This window comes from Halictus rubicundus, chromosome 12, assembly GCF_050948215.1.
Source record: "Halictus rubicundus isolate RS-2024b chromosome 12, iyHalRubi1_principal, whole genome shotgun sequence".
NCBI lineage: Eukaryota > Metazoa > Arthropoda > Insecta > Hymenoptera > Halictidae > Halictus > Halictus rubicundus.
Genome location: NC_135160.1, coordinates 7,001,371 through 7,022,710, shown reverse-complemented (window position 1 = coordinate 7,022,710; position 21,340 = coordinate 7,001,371). Strand labels below are relative to the sequence as shown.

Here is a 21,340-nt window from a genome sequence, read left to right as displayed (position 1 = left end):
TTCGCTAAGAACATTTATCGACCGACAGCCACGCCACTGGCAACATCAAAACAATCGCTAACAACAGATAAACACTTCACAGTGTCTATCACTCTCTTCTGTTGTTGTTCGAATATTTTGCAGAGGAGCGGCGTTGCATTCGATAAAACATTTTCAAAATCAAACAAATATAAGCGAACTTGTTCATCCAGTAATTACTATATTTTCTCTCTTTGATCTCTCCCTACTCTGTCAAGTTTTAGGACACGCTAGGTGATGAATTCGGAGGGCAATTAATTTGCGCACATAATTTTAGCTAGGACAGAGAGGGTTGGCGTTGTTGGAACGATGAACATTATTTTGGCAAACCGTACAGAGTTCGTGGATTTACAGTAACGGAAGAGTCGCAGCGACTGCGTCCACAACGAGACCGGAAATTCGGCTGTTGGCAGGGGTCACTCGTCGGGCACCATATTCAAATCACGTTACCGACATTCCCCGTGGTCTTGGTGAAAGAATACACACACCGGTATCTGCATTATCCCCCACTACTGTAGCGCTTATTAAAAACGCAAATATCCCTCGGCTATTTTTAGCCCTCCAGCGTGCACAATCGGAAAATTCAAGCCGCTGTTCGGGGACCCGACGGTTCTATATTTAACTTGTTAACTGGGGAGAGGACAAGTAAACTCGTCACTCGCGTTCAGTATATCTCGCAGTGATTCCCCAGTTTGTTTACTCATTTCTCCGAAGATCCTCTAAAGATTGGCTTATAGCGCTAGACCGTATTTTACACGTGCCTGCCCGCCGAGACAGTGCCAAATCTATTTTGATTGAAAGTCGATCGCGTTGAACGGTGGCCAAACATATTAACACGTTCGTGTCACAATTTACGAACACAATTTCTTTCAAAAAATTTGTTTAACAATCCTTCTTTTTGCGCTGAGTTCACTCCGATTCGTAGATGGAGCCAGCTTCGCCAGATCAAGACTTGTTCCCCCACTCTAATTTCCCCCTTCTACCGCGCTACCCCCCACGCTTCCACCATAGTCCGGTCACGTGACGTGTTCTGTGTCTGTCGCGCATACACCGGTAATGACAGAGAGAGGATAACTATTTCCCCTCAATCCCCCCTCATCCGGCGACACTGGATGGAGCTGGAAGGTGTGTCCAAACAAATTGACACGTCCGCACCAGAATTTACAAGTACAATTCTTGTTTATATGAACGTAGTATGTAGTTGCTGTTAAGGAAATATTTTATTCTGTACTTTTGAGAAGAGAATAGCCCCATTTCCTGAAGATAATTACTAGACTGCGCATTTTCGTGCAAAATACATAGTCACATTGTTCTTTAAATTCTGCTGTAGGTTTAAACAGCAAGGTGCATAAAATGAGTTCGCTGGTAATTCTTGTCGATAATCGTAAATGCGTTGACAATCAACCGAGACCGCTGAAGAAGAGTCTTGAAGAGCTCGGGGCTCATAGAAAAACGCTGTCCCCCGAACCGCCCACGAAAACCGCTTCGGACCAGGTGAGTAACGGGGACAACGCAGGGGTGCATCCTCAAAATGGCTGTCATCGTCTACGAGACCTGTGGGCGTCGTTGGACCACGTTTCGTTACCTTTTTCAGCCGAGGGCGATCCCCAACAAATTTTTATTCGCTCGACGCCCCTCGATCAGAAAAGTGTGACAAACATGTCGGTAAAAGCGTCGCAAATAAACATCAACACCTCGGAGACTTTACGATCGGCCGATTTTACGCATTTGCGCGAAAAATTGAGTAGGCGAAATTCAGAATAGCGGAAGACTTGAATCGTGACGATAAGCCATTTTGAATCCGCGGAAATGATTGAACAGAAAGAATTTCCCGTTCGGTCTCGGTGTCTTGCAATCGATGTGGCCAAATTTTCGTTTCGCATAAAGATCCGCGGTCGAAATTTAACCTGTCCTATCAAAATCCTCGAGCACAATGACGTACACCGTCTCGAATATAAAAAGCTCGACTAAAACCGGGGAAGACAAAGCATGCACTGAAATTTCGACACCTGGGTATCTCGTCATCACGCACGTGGGTAGACAGTGGCTCTGTGTGTAAAAGAAAGAGTGTCGGAAAGCGATCGCGGAACTAGAAATAAATCTGCCGGTCTCGCGCGTGTTCTATTCGCCGGGCAACACGGGCTAGAAAGAGAACGGAGCGAGAGAGGGAGAGAGGGAGAGAGGGAGTCAGAGAGTGAGAGAGGTGAGGAAGGAAACAGAGAGAGAGAGAGAGAGACACAGCGCGCACACGAGCATCGAGCAGCGCGAGCACACGGCTGCACCGGGCTGCACACGGATATTGTTTCGCGCGCGTGCAGTCAGGGCCACGGTGACCTTAACTGCAACACCATCCCCCCCACGCGTCTCCCGGCTGTCCCTCGTGGCGACCTCGTCCCCCCACTCCCCGCGGCCCCCTCCCCGCCAGGTTGGATGGCTGTCCGAGGGTGCACGGGGGGCAAGGGGGGAGGCACGTGCCACCGATGACGTCACGCGGCGAGGCGGTGTGCACACCGCAACGCGCGCTGCAACGCGCGTTGCAACGCCGGCGCCGGTTCTCTCGCGGCTGAGGGATATCTAGGTCCATGCGGAGGCGTGCGCTCGCTGCGAAAACCGACGACGTGCACTCCACACACGGACGCACGCACGCAGAGATGCGGATGTGTGTTACTCTCTGCGCGCGGAGGCTCACCCTTCCCCTTCAGCCCCCTCCCCCTAACCCCACCTCGTTCTCCCTCTAGATCCCCGCGAATATGAATATAAGTACGCATATAGATTACGCTGCACGCGGAGGAATGTTAATGATCACTCCCGTCAAGCATTATCGCGGACGCGGATGCAAAAGATGCTTACCGCGGATCAAACCCCAGATGAACCCCTCCCCCCCCTAACCTTCTCTCTTCGGCTTTACCCTACTCCGCTGGATCGGCGACCATGATCGCCTCGTGCTCTAGAATGTTCATTGTCTGAGATGCGCGCCACCTGCGGCTCGCATTTTTCGATTTTCCCATTGTTGCGGAGGTGGGGCGCGTGACTATCGCAGTTTTACGGTTTCGTAGGATGACTGCGGGGAGTTGCTGGGAGGAGGAGGCGATGACGATCGATTTTGGATGACCGGGACTTTGTGGAGATATAGTACGCTGAGATTGCTGACGATTTTACTGCGGTCGATCCTCCTAAGAGGTCCACCGCCTTCTACAAAGTTGAAGGCCAAATTGATGCAATTACTGTAAGACTATTTTGTCTGGAGAGTCTCCACAAGTGACTTGTTTCGTTGTGCGAAGTGCGTTCCTCGGAGTTTGTTTTTCGCCTCTGGCGTATATGCATATATACGTCACAGGCATTACGCAAGAAAATCGCCTCGTCATAGGCACAGCGTTACAAATAAGAAACTATCATAGTCATCATCATTATTATTATTACACGCAAGTGAGTACACATGGCGATGACGATTATATCCGCCGTAGGCGCTTTCTTAACCCCTTGGTTAAAAGCTGACTTCAGTAGCATGAAATGCATTCTACAATTTTTTCAAATTTACAGCAATCCTTTAAGCTCCACGAGATCGCACCTTCTACGAAGTTAGGGGCTAAAGTATCGGAGGTTCGCACTGCTTCAGAAGAATATCGTACGGAAGACAGTTTCAAGGAGGATTCGCCAGCAATATCAGTATGAAATGCATTCAATGATCATTTAAAACGCACGCCAAGGTTCCCACCTACTATGACGCTGAAACTAACTGAAACCTAGTTCTGATTCGACGAACAAAATTTTATAGGCGTGGCGCGAAGCTACGCGAAACCCTTTTCCCGGTAATTCTACAGGTCGACTGTTCCAGGAGAGAAAGTTGCATCGTCCGGGTTGCTTCGATATCTTTATCGCGAATCGACTCGAATCGTTGCGAGGAGATAACGCCGATGCCGTCGATATCGCAAACGGCATTGACGTTATCTCGACGTATCCAGGATCGCGGCTCGCGATTTCGAGGAAATTCGTCTGCGAGCGTAACTCACCGCGAAACCGGAAGCGGAAACGAGGCAAGGCCATGCGTGCTGTTTCTCGCGACGCTCCGCCGTTTCGTGGTAATTACCCGTTCCGCGTGATCCAGCGGAATTCATCGGGATCGTTGCGATCATTCTCGCGAAGGGCGACTCGAGTCGCGTTCCACGATTCCGTGGATCGTTCTCGAAATCCTCGGGTTCGCCTGCGTGCTTCATTCTGATCGAGAATGATCTGGGTTGATCTGTATCAGTCGAACGAACGTTTGTGGAACAGTAGATTCGTATAAAAATTGCAATTTGGAAAAGAAACAGCGATAGAGGAGGTAAACGACTTGATCGTAAGTTGCCCAACGTAAACGCGGCTTTAGAAATTCTCCTGAAGTTTTGCAAAATGTCCGACGATGCCGTGGTTCTTTGGTCCCCAAGCAGCTAATCGGTTCGTGAAGGGGATGGGTCGCGTTGACCTTGATCCGGCCTGAATGTCTTCAGCTCGGCCAATTGGGTCAGGTGCGCGGATACGCTCGAGATACGGACCAGTGAAAGTGGTGGCCTGGTCACGGAGCGTCGAAAATTATGTACCGGCGAGCACCGGTGCACAGGACACGGCGATGGCCACGCGACGGGTACGAACGGTACCCTGACCGGGTCGCATTCATCCGAGATGAATGAGTCCGAAGTCGACTTCGCGGTCAGCGAAAGTAGGGGGCTAACCGGGTTGCGAACTTCCGCCATGATGCCCGAGGACGTTGCCATTTAACCCTCCAATCGCCGGCCTTGGACCCATTTTCACCCGGAGCCACGTTTCAACTCTAACTTTCATTTTTGGATTTTGGAACTGGCACGTTAGTACAAGTATGTGGGACCTTTTTTCACTGAAAAATTTGTTCAACTCATTTGCATCATAAGGAAATATGAAAAGAAGGCCTTTAACTTTTTTTTCTTTATTATATTTAAGTACAAAAATGACTACAAGTAAAGGAATTTCATATTTCAGCGTTGTAAGAAAAAATCTATTTTTTGGCTAACGAATAATGACAGTGACCAACAAAGTTGAGCGTATGCACACGGCCCCGGTGATAGCGACCAGGAAAATTGAGCGCATATGTATACGCTAACGATGCAAATGGGTTAATCACTGCGATAGTATGGCAATGGGTCCGTATAATTTTGGAAAGGTTGGTTCAATAAATTTGCAAAGGCCAGATGATTCGAGCGAAGTCGACGCACTTTTTTACGCCGAGATTGCTAGAACGCCGGCCTCGGAGAAAGTAGACCGCGTTTTAAAAGTGTATTTTGGTCGCTGCAATGGTAACACTTTCGTTGCCGTGCGATTTCGTTTGGCAAAAAGTGTTCCGTAGAAAGTTTATTCTAGGTCTCGACCGGCGGACCGTGCGTTGACACGGTTTTTCGCAATGTTTTCGAGAGATCCGCTTCCAGAACGATGGCGTTCATACGGTTTACACGTTTGTCCGTGAGGTACCATTTTAGATGTTCCAGAACCTTCGGAGTACCGTCATTTGATAAGCAAGCTTCAAACTTTGAAAAATCCTCCAATTTTCTGCGGTACCTAACATTTCCTCAAATAATCGAACAACAGTCGCAAACGCAAATCATGAACCTTGCAAAACGGGTTGGGTAATTAATACTTAATTTCGGATAATTGGAGGACAAATGTCGTATCAACATTCAAGGAGACAATTACGCTGAGTGTTCTAGTTCGCGTGAAGATAAAAACGGTATTTTTGAGCAAACAGAATCGAACAAATTTGTACGACTTAACAAAACTATAATGAAAGTATCCACAAAGTTTTCCAAGGATGCAAGTTATTTTCAAACAAAGGAATTTCCGTTCTTTAACCTTTATGTCAATAAGCGGGTACTCAATTTCTTTATAAAACATAGATTAATTTATATTTCAGGCATAAAAATATGCAGTGAAATTATAAAATGCAATGTCGTTCAATATCGTCGAAAATTAAGGTTCGAATTGCGAGGAGATTAACAAAATGGCACTGACCTGTTCACTCTCGTAGGTGGAGCAGCTCGCGGGTCCATTCTCGACCGGGCTGCGGTTCCCTTTCGCCCGGATCTGAAAAACCATAAGGGGAGCGGTGTTAGGCGAGTCGGTAGGGCTTCCGTTCCGGTTGTGGGTCTCGGTGGAGCTCAGTTATTTTCGGACCCCGTCGGACCGATTTTCCGCCGGCATGCTCATCGACACGCGCCTAAGTTTAGCGCACCGCGATTATACCTCAAGGTTCAACTTGTTAGCCGCCTTACGAAATACCGAAAATCGCCGCGCGTGTTTACATCCTTGGCTCGGCCGCGGCTTATGTCATCGTCGTGGACTTGGCACGGACCGAACTGCATCGCGGGCCGAGTCCCCGTTGCACCGGTGCATCCGCTGCAGTCCATCCCAATCGAAGAATTCGACGACGTTCTTGTAAAGAGTCTCGAATCGACACATGTTTCATTTTTACTGTTTTTCTATTGCAATTTTGACCGCCTCTCGTATAATGAAATGGAAAAAGTTTCAACAACTTTCGATATCGAGAATGACGAATTAACTCGTCATCGCATTCTAACTCACTGCAATTAAATGATTATTTTATCTATTCTCTGAAAAGAAATTTTTATTTCGCGTCCTTTCATATCCTACGTCATTTTCTGAATCATAGATCTATCGATAGATATCGACAAATAACAATACTGCATTTGAAATGATTCTGCTATCTAATCTCTTGAAGACCCATTCTATCTATTCTCTTACAGTCTATAGGTCTGTCGATAAAAGTTTCAAACCTGACTGATCAATAAAATGAAAATCTATTTAACAACTAGTTTAAGAGAAATTTTTCTGTGATATACATTCACGAGAAACGTTCAAGAAACAACTCCACTGATCAATTTTTATAATCCATTGTCCCAAGTCGCTGCACCAGAATGTCAAACATTTTGATTCGACAAAAATCTACAAGCAAGCATGACATTCAAATAAAAAGAAACAAGGATGGTCGACTCGTGGATAAATCCCGCAGGCACGCGGCTGCCTGGGAACGCGATAGATGAACGAATCGGTGGATCGATAACGGGGATTAATCATTGGCAGCGCGGAGGGAAAGAATGCGAGGCATCCGATTTGGTATTCTTTTTCGCGGCTGCTCTCGCCTCGTAAAAATTCAGCCGCGCCACCGTTCCGCCGGTAACGGTAAATCGTAATCGGTGGGATCGCTCGGATCTAAATGAAAATCTGTACGCGAAACCGTTATCGGCGTGCGCGGCATTCGAGAGGCTCGCGATCGAGAAGATCGTACGGCGGAATTTTCTTTTACAGACGGCGAGCACCGTTTCTATCGATCTCTGATCGGCGACGCTACGGAGGGATGGGCCATAGATCGCGAAAAAAATTGGTCAACGCTCCGAAAGGGGGGACACAATTTTGGCACAATTAAATCGAACATAAAAATTGAATTTTCACAAATTTTAGGGAAGATTTGTACTACGATTGTGGAATATAGAACCAATGATTGAAAAATTATTATTTATGTATTTGTTAACCCTTTGCACTCGAAGCTATTTTAACTCTAAAAACGAAACATTTCTACCAACCTAGAATATTGCCCTTCTATATATTTTTTTTCTTGTTACACACGAAAATGGTGCAATTCACTCGTACAATACTGAAGTGTTTAGTAATTTATTAAATACAAACAAATTGAATAATGTAAAAAATATTTTGAATAATGATACAGCAATTTTTAGTGGCGCCTTACAGTCGCCATTCGAGTGCCAAGGGTTAAAGTCCCAAAAATCTGAAGGAGTCTATGATTTGCTCGTGAGACAATTGTGAAGTTATAATTGCAAAGTATGAGTAAAATTTTGTAAGCGGAGGTTGTTTATCGTCGAGGCTGTTTGGAAATTGTGTTCGTTGGTTGCAAAGTATCCGGTGCCTGATGTTTTATCGGAGCGACAACAACAAAGACGCTCGTGGCGAAGCTGTTTAGTAAACATCCGAGATACCCCTGGAACGCATTGCAAACAGATGCTGCGTAATCCCGACGCGATAAGTACGTAGGCGTCGCGATACGGAAGAACGAGTTCTTGGTTCCTTGTACGACAACATCTCGATCGACACTTGCCGATCCAACGGGAGGATTTCATGTCCGTGAGTGTTTCTATCAATCACGAATTAATATAGATCCTGTGTGAGCAGAAATAGAATTGGTGGCAACCCCTGTATCGGACCACTGAACTGGGCTTGTCGAAAAGTGATTTCGAAGAGTGTTGTTGCATCATCGAAATTGTCGAATATTTAGTGAATTATGAACGAGTCACGAGTGCTTCTCGCAGATTACGAGTTAATTCCGTCCGCGCAGAAATAAAAGTTATTCGTTTAACGCTTTGACTGCCAAACTAGAAACCTCAAAAATTCCATAAAATCAAAGTAAGTTATTTAATGAAATAAAAATAGAAAATGATGAAATGTATGATATTGAGTAGTCCTCCAACTTTCTTGCATTTTACAGATCCCAAACAAATTTGGTGCAACGAACATATTAACGTAAAAATTAATTCTAAAACTTGGACAAATAATTCTGTCACCCACGTATGGGTGACATGGCAGCCAACGTGTTAAACGAACACCAGAGTCGAGCTGTCTCGGAGAACACAGTAGCTCGGCATTTTTCCCCGGAGACGGGCGAAGAGCAAGCCCAGAGGGATCACGGAAAAATATGTTCACGTTCTACTCGACCTTCGAAACTAGTTTCCAGCGTTGCGTGCTGGTACCGGTTCCGCGGTCGCCGCCCTTGCCGGCTCGTCTCCCGAACTCTTCGTCGACCTCGAGGGAGATTTCTAGTTCGCAGAAAAAGTGTTGAACGACCAGGTAAATATTGCAGAATGATACGCAAAAATGTCACGTTTTCCAGACGAAAGAGAAAAGGAATCTCACAGCGTGCCCTTGGAACGACATTGAAAACATTTTCCCCGAGTCAAGCCGACTTCGATGCCTCGCAGTTCCAATAGTTTCCACACTTTTCGAACAAAGAAGATGTCGAACGAAAGGTAAAACACTTTACGGCAAACTGTAGAAAACATCGCGCTGAAAGCTCTTTCCATTTGTGCATGAAAAAAAAAAATCGTTAACATCTCCCCGCTGCGGCACTGAAAATATTTTCACCGACAACCTGAACCCACTTTGATGTTTTTCAGCTTCGACAATTTCCAATCTTTTTCGACGGAAAAAGTACTGATCGAAAGGGCAACCGCGACGGATTCAACTCGCAAAAAGTTTCACAAAGAAAGCTACGAACATTAAACAAAAAAAAAATCATAACCCGTGCCCTTGGAGCGAAACTGCGTCGCGAGCCGGAAAGCACGACGCCATCGTTCCGGCGCGGTGAAGATGACGAATGATTTTTGTTTTGAAACGCGCGGAAGACCGCTGATAACGCGCCTCGGAGGAACCGTCTGCGGACTCTCGGTGATTTATCTCGTTGAACTTCGTGGATCTTTTTGAGAGAGAGGGGGGGAGGGAGGTTATCACAGGGAGGTTGTAGAGAAGCTGCTAGCGAACAATTAAATCGCTTGCAAGGCGTGGCGTACGCTTATCTCCCCCGAACTTTAGCTCCTTCCGCATCCGTGGCTTACATTTAATTAACGCGAACGGGGCCGATAAAACTGCCGGGGTTTGCGTAAGACCGACCTCGCACGCCGCATGCATGTGATCCGTGGCCTCGGCTCGGGCCTAGGGCCACGCAACTTCTCACTGTTAGCGATCAGAGCCACTGTTCTTCCTCCTTGGCAGTCCTCGACGAAACGGTAAACACCACCAACTTGGTCCCGTATCGCTCCCGACGCGATCTTACAATCCTCCTTGAAAGTGTGGATCGCGAACGTTGACACCAGTTTGTTATTCATGAACTGTGCACTCAGACTTTTGGATTCACAGCGATCCACACCTCCGGTTACTCTGTCGTAGACGACGTAACCCAATTCGGTTTAATCCTCGAACGATTGTAGTCGTAGACGAACTATTTTTCAATGGTTTATGAATTTATTTTTCGAGATCAGTGGAGTGAAGTTGATTAGAATCTGCAAAATCCAAGACGATCGAAAGAGTACTCGGTCGCAAATCTTAACTTTTCGATTTTTACTTCATTCGATGAATTACTTCGACTATCTGGAATTTTTGAGGCTGTTTACTGAAAGTGTTAACACGTTGACTGCCCAGAAGCTCGATCCATTAGAAGTGTAATATGTTCTTGTTGTCGTGATATTTTTGTCTTTCGTTGTTTCTTTGTGAAACTGTTATCGTCGCATTCGTGGCATTTTTCCGATTAAAATGATGCCAAACATGGGTTCGAAGCATATTTGCCCGTTTGATACGCGAATTGTTGGAACCTCTGCTATCCGAACCGATACCTCAACTCCCCATTACCCAAACACAACACGATTCCTCATATACAATTCGTCGCGCAAATTAGTAACAATTTAGTCCAGCAAACGTAGCTAGGCAACCGTTCTATTGTCCATGCAACATGACTGATGTTTCACCGATCAGTTCGGATAATCGAGGTTCTACTATATCACGGATTAAACGAGCAAGTACAATCAAAATGGTGTCGTGTCTGGTGTCATTTTACTCAGATAAATGTGACGAATGTGCCAGGAAAAGTTTCATGAAGGGATCATTGGGTACAAAACAGTTCTGCCATTAAATTCTGTTCGTTTGCATTTTGATCGGATCGAGTATAGGGACTGGATCCGGTCGAAAATGCCTGAAGACCCGCCGCCAAGTGGACAAGGGATCTCCGCTTCGTTCCTGCTTTGCCTATCGATCGATGCCCGCCTCGTTATCTGATAAATTCAAGTGCAACGGTTCGCACCCGGGGACTGCGACGCGCAACTGCGCGTGCTGCAATGTTAATCCGCAGCTGGTGAACTTGGCCTTCTAGTTACCCGGGGAATTATCTATCCTAACCGTTCACGGAACGGCTTTCCTGATTCCCGCGCGTTTTGTTGCATGGCCAATGGCCGTTACGTTCGCTGCGGCCCCTGAGACCGATCCTCTTCCGGTCATCAGGTGCTGCAGCTCGCGAACCTCGGTCTGATCCTTTCGCATTTGAATTTGGTTGCTTTCCATGGTATGAAAAGGAAGACATGGACCGCTAATAGATAATAAAAGTTGATTTTACAGAGAAAGGATCGCTTTCGGTACCTATGCTAATTTTTGGATCCTCTCGGTGGTTACTATAAGGCCTGTAGGTAACTTTCTTTTTATCACCCTGTGTAGCGAACGCGTTAAAGAGCGAACGAACGACAGGACTTAGGGGATGACCTACAGGTTACGCTTGCTCTGGACTCACCTTCTTCTTTCGGGGGTGGTGCTCCTCGAGGTAATCGGGCACTATGCCCTCGTCCAGGGTGGTGGAGCCCGGGGTGCTGCTCGACGACGATCCAGAGACGTTGTAGGGGTAATGCTGCTGATTGTGCGAAGGATGAGCCGGTGTCTGCCACAGGGAACCGGTGGTTGGTGCCCCCTCGTCGCTCAGGGGTGGGCTGGGGGTGCCGCTCCGCCATGAAGCCCCGCTGCTGCTGCTGCTGCTGTTCGAGGTGCCGCCAACCCCCGGAGAGCCGACTACTATGCCGCCACCTCCTCCGCCTCGACCTCCCCAGGAACCTTAGTCCGAGAAACAACAGGAATTTCCAATTAATTACTCCGCTCGCTCCCGGACAACCCCTCCCCTTTCTTTGAGCCACGTTCTCTTTGTGAGCTCCTCCTCGCGAGCCCTTTGCCATTCGTTAACGATTTCGATCGGGTCTCGGGGCTTCTGGGCTTGTCAATAGGAACACCGTGATGGTTCAACGTATGCGAAAGACATGTGCACGATATTTACGAGAAGTTGGTACTCGGTAAAGTGGGGCGTGTCCTTTGAGAGAAGCTTGGTCGATGAGAAGCGTAACACGTATTTATTATTGTAACATCTTTGTCTTCCTTTATTTCGTTACGAAAGCGTTATCGTCGTATTCGTGACATTCTTCCGATTAAAATGATACCAAACATGACACAGTTCGGAGCATCTCTTCTTCTGTAACGCACGATTTAGTGCAACCTCTACTATCCGAACACCCGAAGTCTCTATTGTACGAATACAACACGATTCTTTATATGTAGCATTATTATATTATACACAGCCGATTCAATTTACAAAGAATTAAATATTGAATTGAACACTGTAATATAAGAGTCTGTTCTATTATCCGAACGCTCATGTTTCACTGATCAATTCGAAGAAGGAAATATGCTCCGAGTGGTGGCGTGTTGGTGCTCGTTTTAATCAGAGAAACGTCACAAATATGCTGACATAAGTTTCGCAAAAAGAATCATTCGGAAAAAAATGTTTTACTATCGATAGCAATGTTACTCACTACCCTTCTCTACATCAATGAGCAGAATGTGCTCACGATATAAATGACACTGCAGTCCCGAATGATGCCAATCCCGGGTTACACCCTTCAGAACCGAAAAAGAGACGACCGAACGAGAAGAACTGCTTAAGCTTCAGTTTTCGCAGACAAGCACGCGACTAGCATATTTTGCTTCGGAACGAAGTGTCTAAAAGCCGGAAAACCGTCTACTCGACGAAAACAGTGCTCCGGGTGGGCAATAACCTCGCGAGTGGTCAGTGACGCAACGGCGGTACAGCGATTCGTGCTCACGCGTGCACGCATGCATTCGCAGGCCGGGCAAGGCACAAAAGAACGATCGCGTCGCGTCGCGTCGAGTCGCGTCGCGCAGGAATAAAATTAAGATCAATTGGCCGCGTTTCTTGGTATTAGTAAGCCATTTACAGCACGATACTGACCGTAATTGTGCTGGCAGTGAAGTGGCAGGGGATTGTGAGGACTGTGTGGCGAGCATGAGAGCGACATGAGGACCAATGCAGCGGTGCACTCGTCCATGCAATCGCCGCGTTCGTTAGTGCGGCAACCCTCGCGGCCGCATCCGTGGGTTATTCGCTCGTTCCAGCCGGTGTATAATCGCTCGGAGTCGTTGCTTGAGCTGGGTCGCCGTTTCCTTGATCTGAAACCATTAGAGTACAACGCTCAGTGTCGCTCACGGATCCCATTAAAACCGCGGAAACACCCTGTGCATTAAGGTTACAAGCAATTTTTTTCGGGGGAACTATCCAACTTTTTCTATCAGAATTTTGCACGCAGATTGGCGGGTGTTTGATGTACACACGTTATTTCTTCCGAGTGAGAATAGTCAAAATCACACGAGTCACATATTCTTCTTCGTGAACCATGTTTTGGAAAACATGTGTCGCTTACTGCCACGATTCCGGCCCAAATGCTAATCAAAAACGAAAAAATGAGGAATACTAGTCGGTATGAATGTGAACCTACGGTCCGAGGCAAGACAAATTAAAATCTTGACTGAACTGGAATTACTTGATACCCAGCACATACAAACAATGGTATAACTTGTTTATTTGTACTGATTTTTGAACAAAACTTTCACGAGTATGTTCCCGACACCTTCCCGATTAAAATGAGCCCAAACACGATGCAATTCGCTTCGTAATTACTCCTTTAATCCACGATGATGTAAAACCTCTATTATCCGAACCGTCGATATCCGACAGCCGAACGTACGAGCCAATTCATGAGTGATCAACAAATGAACATTCTTAAGGTGAGGAAAGGGGTAGTCTCGGTAGAATATCGCGGAAATCCGTCCCCCAATTTGGCAAAACGAGCGGAACGTTCAAAAATGCAACAATCGGGAACGGTCCGAGAAATGGAACACGAGCGGACAGAAACGCATCGAAACGGTCAATCCGGGGGGCGATGGGAGGAATAACAGAGATTAAGCCTGTCGAGTAATGCGGGTCCTCTATCTGTCTGTCCGTAAATCGAGGAGATTAGTGGGTGAATAGGCAGTTTCGCAAGAGGAAGGACTATCGTGGCGAGCATGCACGCGTACGTCCGCGAACGGAGACGGGGGACACTCTCGCGAAAACAATGGCCGACGGGGCGCGCGCGCGAGCGGGCCTTCCCGGAATTTCGCGCTTCTGCAATTACGTAAAATAATGTTCTTTTTCTGCCCCCGTCCCGATGCAACGCGAGTAACGCGACGAGCCCGGCCGTTGTACCGTAATGTCCTGATGGACGACGCACTGCAAATTACTGCTTTTCCGAGAAAAGCTGTAAAGATGTTACGATAACATGCTGCCGCGAACCGTTCAACCTGTTCCCGTAGATTAGTACCCTGTGGCCTCCCTTTTCTTCGCCTCGTTGTTTTTTTTTTTTTCATTCTCTACCCCCCTCTCTTTCTCTCTTTTTGTTAGCGTAAACGTATCGAGTTCTCTTTGTTCGCGAGCGAACGGCTGAAATTATGGTCGCGCGAATCGCGCGTTAGCGTGTTTGTCGTATTCGATATTCAACACTGGATGCTGGATTGAGATTGCTATGTGCGCGGATTTTTCTGCAGACTAAAAATGTTCCGTGTCAATTGCAAGAGACGGGAGCGAGACATAAATCATCGTGATCGATCTTGCACAGCATTGAAAATATTGCTCTACATCCGTTGAATCCTGAAAATATTCTGGAAACAAAAGATACCACCCAACAATTTTACTCCACGTTTTCCATTTATTTTTCAAGGGAAAAATTGACCTTTTTTTCGATCGCATGAATCATTGTTAGCCACCCCGTACACGCGGAGCTTTGAAAACTTTGTTTGCTATTCATCGAATTTCGAAAACATTCCTGCAGCGACAGAGGATGCCGAAACATTTTTTCTATAGTTTCTGTCTTTTTTTTTTTTTAGTAGAATAACTGCTGTTTGAGTTGCCGTTTCCCAACCGCGAGGGTAGCAAGAAAAATGTGATGCTCCCTTTTCTGTATTTTCGAGCCAATATTTCAGGCTTCAAAGATGTTATTAATGTGGATAATTAACACGACGAATGCCGTGGGAGTCATCAGGGACGAGGTTATAGAATTACCTAAAAATGACTGTCATAAAATTAATGTCAGTGAGTAGCAGCAATTTATCATATCTAAATTGCAACAAACTCGAGTGTACTGAAAATTGATTAAATTCATCTAATATTTTACGGTGTTAAATTACAGCTTCTATGAGGAAGATTAATCTATGAGTGAAATTAGGGGTTTTGTAAATTGATTGAAAACGATAGATTGAACCGATCTTAGCGATCCACCATGTATATGCAGCGATTCGTAGCTTCTTTCGCGCTCGAGATAAGATTCGCGATTAAACGGAATTTTTTTTTAATGTACTTCAGCCGGTGATCTCCACCTGTGGAGACCGATAATGTGGATAATCGTAATCGTGATCGGCATTGAAATGTCCGAGCGAAAGCGGCAGCATGATCGGGGAGACACCCTTGATAGACTGTGCGTAGCGAGTGGATCGAATGTTCGTCGGAGGACATTCGACACCGGGTAATCAATAGAAACCCTGACTTTCTAGAAAATTACGGTGTAAATTTTCCTCGTTATCTAGCGGGCTCCGATATCGGCCAACCCCGTGGAATAATCGAATCGATACCGATGTCCTGCGAGGTGACGCAGACTGATAACGCTGACGTCGGTCTTTGATAATCACCCGTGAAACTGCTAATTGGTTCTGGCTCGACACATAATCAAACACTCCACTCGGAAATATTACATCTTGCCGATTGCTCTGATAAATCGACCCGTGCGTTACCGAACCGGATTTGTTTCTAAAAATATAAATTTTTGTGACGTCTTTGTCGCAATAAGAGACACACCAATGTGGCAGTCGTTATGCAAAATGATGACCAGATTTTGGTTCTCTATAAAAATTGTTCAAATTAATTCCAAGATATACATAGATAGCGATTTCTTCCCTCGATCATTCTCAAAAATGAAAAAGGCGAAGTACAGGGATCGATACGGCAGATTTCAATCCTATTTTGAACGTGATCGCTAATTCCACGCACGCATAGTACCACACGCGACTAAAACAACTTCCAATAGCTTCCTCGAGGTGTTCGTATCCTGTTTCGCGAACCGGTCCGCTCCGATTGGTCGCGGGAGTCTATTTGGAACTCTGTGTACAGTACGTCCAAACCAGTTATCATAACTATGGACATGTAAACAATGAATGTTTGAAAGATGATTCGAGCGTTCCGCCGACGTCGCAGCTGACATGATCAGCCCGAAGGTGTATAACCATGATATCGATCATCCTTTCCTGCGGCTCTTGTTGCTTGCGCTCGACGTCTGTAATTACCCTAAGCTATAAGAACGCGGATCCCCCTCGAACAAACGGAAACAAACTTGCAAGCTGTGTTTTAAAAATGATTACAAACAAGACCGGCTCGAAACGTCGGCAATTTATGGAATGCAGAACCAACTGGAAAACGTTCTACTCTTTCCGAAGCTTTTTTATTTCTAATGATTTTTTAATGAGACCTCCGTCAACACATTCCTGACAATTTTCTGATTGAAACGATACCAAACACGACGCCATTCGGACGGATTTAAGTAGACCGTCTACTATCCGAACGCTCCAGCGATTAGTTCGGATACCGGAGGTTCCACTAAATCGTGGATTAAACTGGTCAGCATGATCCAAACTGGGTCATGTTGGGTATCGTTTTAATCAGAAAAATGTCACCGATATGTTGGTACCAGAGTCATAGAGAAATACTGATAGGCACAAATGTTACAATAATAAATTACATGTTACAATTCTCATTGATCTGACTTCTGGGCCCCTCTTTCGGTACGATAGCAACTCGAGTCTTCGAGAAACAGAGAATTGGGTTCAAGCCGAGATTCCTCAGCATGGACACCGCACTTTATCAGGACAATGTTCATTCCTGGAGGCGAGGCACCGTGTTCGCGGTACTTTCTAGAAACCGGGCGCAGGTTTCACCTTCGCGACGCTCTTTCTCCGGGGGTCGGGAGGGGTACCGCGGAGAGACTTTCGTGGCGAACGGTTGGTTTTGCTGGCAGAACGGGGAGGAAAGGGGGTTGGGTGCTGGTGCATACGCGGAACAGAAGGCGGCCCCCTCGGAACGAGCGTATAGCGTGTTCGCGAAGGACACGCGGCTGCATATGTATATAGTTGGTTTTCTGCGGGCGAGGCGGGGGAGGAAAGAGGCAGAACGAAAGAGAGAGAGAAAGAGAAGGAGAGGGGGCGACAGAGAGAGAGAGAGAGAGAGAGAGAGGAGAGGGAGAGGAACGCGAAACGACGTAGTCAAGGCCGCAGCTATGCCGTTCCGCTCGGACCGGTACCATCGAGAGTCGAAAGTGAAACGTCGCGTTACCCGCCACCACGGAATGACGCACGACCTAGACGGTATTTCGAAAGTAACACCTCCCGGGCTACACACGTACACACGTAGTACGCCGTCCCGTTTTCTTCGAGAGCTAACGGGGCCCCGGCTGGCAAACGGGCGAGCGAGCGCCGCGCATGAAAGCGCAGAGGAACAGCCGCGGCGCACGGCGCGATCGCCCGATAATTACCCCCTCGAATCGCAACAGGTAAGCGGCCGGAGAACGCCGGATAGAACCGGTCGAGCATTGCCTTCTGGAAATGTCGGGGACCCCGGGAGCTTTCGCGATCTTCGCCGGTCGATTGAACCCTTGTGGGACGTGGAACTTGCCCCTCTGGAGTATGAAGCCTGCTTGTGGAGTAATCGGGGCGCGGGGGACACGCCCACTTGGGGTATTTCGTGTGGAGAGAGGTGGGGAGGTAGAATTTTCTTCTTGTTGTTTGTACCAATACATGATTGTAAAGATTTCTGCGTGAATTACTCTGTGGGGCGTTACCTTTGGGCTCCGTGGAAATTGCACGGACCACGCCCATTTGTGGTACTTTATGTAGGGGGTGTGAAATGGATAGATCTTGAACTTTATCTTTGCTATAATTTTTGTTGCAGCATTGATCTAGGGTGGACATGCCCAAGGGTTGCATTCTGGAGCACGGTTCCTGGTTCCAATGAAATCGAAGGGCCCAGAAGCCACGCCCACTCGAGGCATTCTGAGTGATGGCAAGAGGATGGGAAGTCTTTAAATTCTTTCTTCGATTTCATGTTTATTGAAGTATTGTTCTAGGATGGGCACGCAATCAAAAATAGCGGAATCACACCCACTCGGGGCATTCTGTGTATACGTAGGGAGAACGAGAAGAAAATTAATTACGCTTGCCACGAGAAATTGCTATGATATTCTCCGTTAAGGAAACACAGTGTGCGCGACAGATAGACAAACTGTAGAACCATCTGCGCTACTTCAAGATGGCGCACGGCGACAAGAGCGACGATCTTCAGAGGTCCGCGAATGTTTTTGTGCGAGAGCACCAGATTTCGAGAGGATAAAACCTTGTCACAGGCTCGTTTCCACGTAAAGACTTTAACCCACTATCTCCTGGTGTTCTAACCCGACTTTTCGTGTCACCGGTCCATTTCTACGGGCAGCAAAAACCGAAAATGAAAGTGCTCTCCAGCTAGAACGAGACGGAGTGGCGAACATCAATGAACTTAAGCACACTTTCATCGCAGTTTCTTGCGGTGCTCGCAAACCACACGATATAAGTCACAAACAATCTATGAAGATTTCTAAAACAATCTAGATATTTATGGTACTAGTTTGCGACAAAAATAGGTGCAATTCGAAGGAATAGAAAAATTAAAAGAATATGTTATTCTCAGCTTCTCTCGAAGTTACCGGGGATAGATTCTAAAAAATATTTTAACTTAAAATAAAACACTAGTTTTTCTGTTATTAGGCGAGGAAGAAAATACAGACATAAATTTTCCGTTTTTCCCAGGAAATTGCGGGTTGGAAAGAGGATTTAATAGCAACGCGATAAATCATAGTGCGGAGGACTGAGAAACAGATCGATAAAAATCGAAGGAAGGAAATGCAAGGAAGGAAAGGTCGAAGTAGAACGGACGCTCGATAGAACGAAACAGAAGCGTTTCCACGTTCATTCACTCGAGTTTGACACAGATCTCTTGAACTTTTCTACGATCTTAATGAAGCGGGCAAGTATCTAGACCACGGAAGCTCGAAAATGGCGTCTCCTCCGGAGAGTTCAGGCTTGCGCAGGCCGAAGTGCCTGTTCAATTAAAGAGACGCGCGCGCGGCCCCGGCTCTGCTAGCTCTCTCAAAGACGCTCCGGCAAAAACGAAAGAGAAAGTAAATTGCCCCGGCGCGTTGCACAGAGAACGCTCCCAATACTTCGCCTTGTACTTGGACGCGGGATAATCTTCCGTCCTGCCTTTTTTCTCTGCTCGTTGCGTGCTAATTACAAGCAGCGCGGACGCAGCAAGAAAAATTGGAGCGTGGGAAACGGGTTCCCGATCGATCGATCGACCTTTCTCCGATTCAAGTGCACCCTTTCACGGCACCTGCCAGGATGCATAAATCATGCTCCAGAAAAACGGATCTCTGTGACATCCGCCGTGAAGATTGCCCAAGAACTCAATCGAACGATCGACGTGGAAAAGTGACTCCCGATTAGACTGCGAATTTTTATGCAAAACACAAATTTAACCTTCCGAGGGCAAACTGGGTCGTTTATGTCCGAAGCGAAATTTAACTTTTCCTTTTTTCCTAGTATTTATTTTCTCCCATTAATACTTCAAATACGTATTCCATACGTATTCCAGAATTTAAAAAAAAATTTTTGAAAAATAAGCTCGCAGGCGAAGGGTTAGGAGGCCTCCTAGAACAAGGTGTCAGACCGGAAAAACCTGTTCACTAAGTATCAAAGCAATTTTAAGAATCATCCCCGAAAACGACAATCTAAACGACACAAAATGGACTCCCGGAATCGTCCATTAACGGGTCCGAAAAAGCAAAGTGCCCTCGTTAACGACTCAAAGTTTCCCGAAAACGATTTCCCCCGCTACCTCGACACATTGTTCGGACGCAGGCTCTGATTTCCTCGCAGCCTAACCGAGGTCCGGGCGTCATTAGCCTAGAAAGCGGTTTCGGAACAGCGGAACAGGCTTCGATAATTGTGTAGGCGATTTGAAAGGAGGATCCCCTAATTATTTTTCCGCGGCTCGTCCGCCACGCATCGCGTCCGCGCGCTAACTAAGTGAAAACGACGCATTATCCGACCTTTGTCTAAAGTATAGCGTAATGGGGCTAATTCGAAGCGTCTAGACGCGCGTCATTAAGCCATCCTCGTTCGCAGATGTTATCGGAACCGATCGCTGCGATTTAAGGAGGCCGTTGATCTGTTGTGTGCCAACGTCGCTCGATAGCTATACTATACTCCGTGCAGCAGCTCGCGTATATTAGACACACTATGTTAGACACGCGTAATGACTGCGTTCTGCTCGACTGTTAGCTGCGTTAGAGAGTCGACACTAACTTTACCATCTATTTTACAGATTTACGGTACATTCACCGACGATTCCACAAATTTGTGGAGAGGAGCACTAAAAGTGACTATTTTACATGGATTTATGAAAATAATTTTATGATATTTTATCGATTTTTACCCATAATAAATTTTGATTGTACCCCTCCGTCAAAATTAACCCACATACCGGAATCCAGTGATTATAGTGACAATCGATGACGGTTCACCGGTTCGGCACACGTCGATCGTCGTACGACCGTGTCCTTGCCTCGTTGTATAACGTTATGTCACCGGGCGATGATAGTGACGCTCGTTAACGGCCGAGCACTCGTAATCGTGCGTGCATTTTCCGGCGATCTTGCCGGAGACGCCGGGAAAATGGCCGTCGCCACCAACATGGCGGAAGTGCCGCCATTAATTGGCCCCTCTGGCCGCCGGCCAAGATCAATTAGCGGACTGCGGATGCTTATGCAAATTTACGTGCTTCCGGAATGATTTACAGGGACGCGGATTCGAATAGAGGAAACGCCTTGCAGATCGATCCGCGATCTCATCGACGCCGTTTCCTCGTTTGTCGATCGGCTAACGGGTTTCCGATTTTATTTCGACTCGATCGAGACGAAAGTTCATTACTCCAACGGTTCGACGAGGGCAAAACGCGGATGGCTGTTAAGTACGGAATTAATTGCTTTTGTAGAAAGGTCGTCCTTGATGGGGTTCAACGAGAAAACTTTATCGAGGCTGCGTATTCGCGCTGCGTCGTTTTGATCGTCCGGTAATGACCTATTCGTGTAATCTTTAATGTCGTTAATTTGACGATCTCTTTAAAACTGCTTCCTTTAAATGAACAGCGCTCGGCTGCCCCTATTAAGTTGTTCGACTTGGTGTGACGAAGTAAATCATCTTGGAAGAAAGTGGTCTAACCCCTTGTCTTGTGACGTCGTGT

The 21,340-nt window shown here is 46.6% G+C and overlaps 1 protein-coding gene across 1 annotated transcript in view; it reads right to left on the bottom strand.

The window, feature by feature from the left end:
• Positions 1-21,340, bottom strand: part of Glut4ef (Glucose transporter 4 enhancer factor) — a 124,191-nt gene that overhangs the window by 37,079 nt on the left and 65,772 nt on the right. Inside the window, exons 3-5 of the mRNA XM_076798582.1 lie at positions 12,881-13,098; positions 11,381-11,694; positions 6,034-6,105 (exon numbers count right to left, since the gene is read on the bottom strand). Coding sequence (XP_076654697.1) covers positions 6,034-6,105; positions 11,381-11,694; positions 12,881-13,098 — 604 coding nt within the window. The remainder of the gene's footprint in view (positions 1-6,033; positions 6,106-11,380; positions 11,695-12,880; positions 13,099-21,340) is intronic.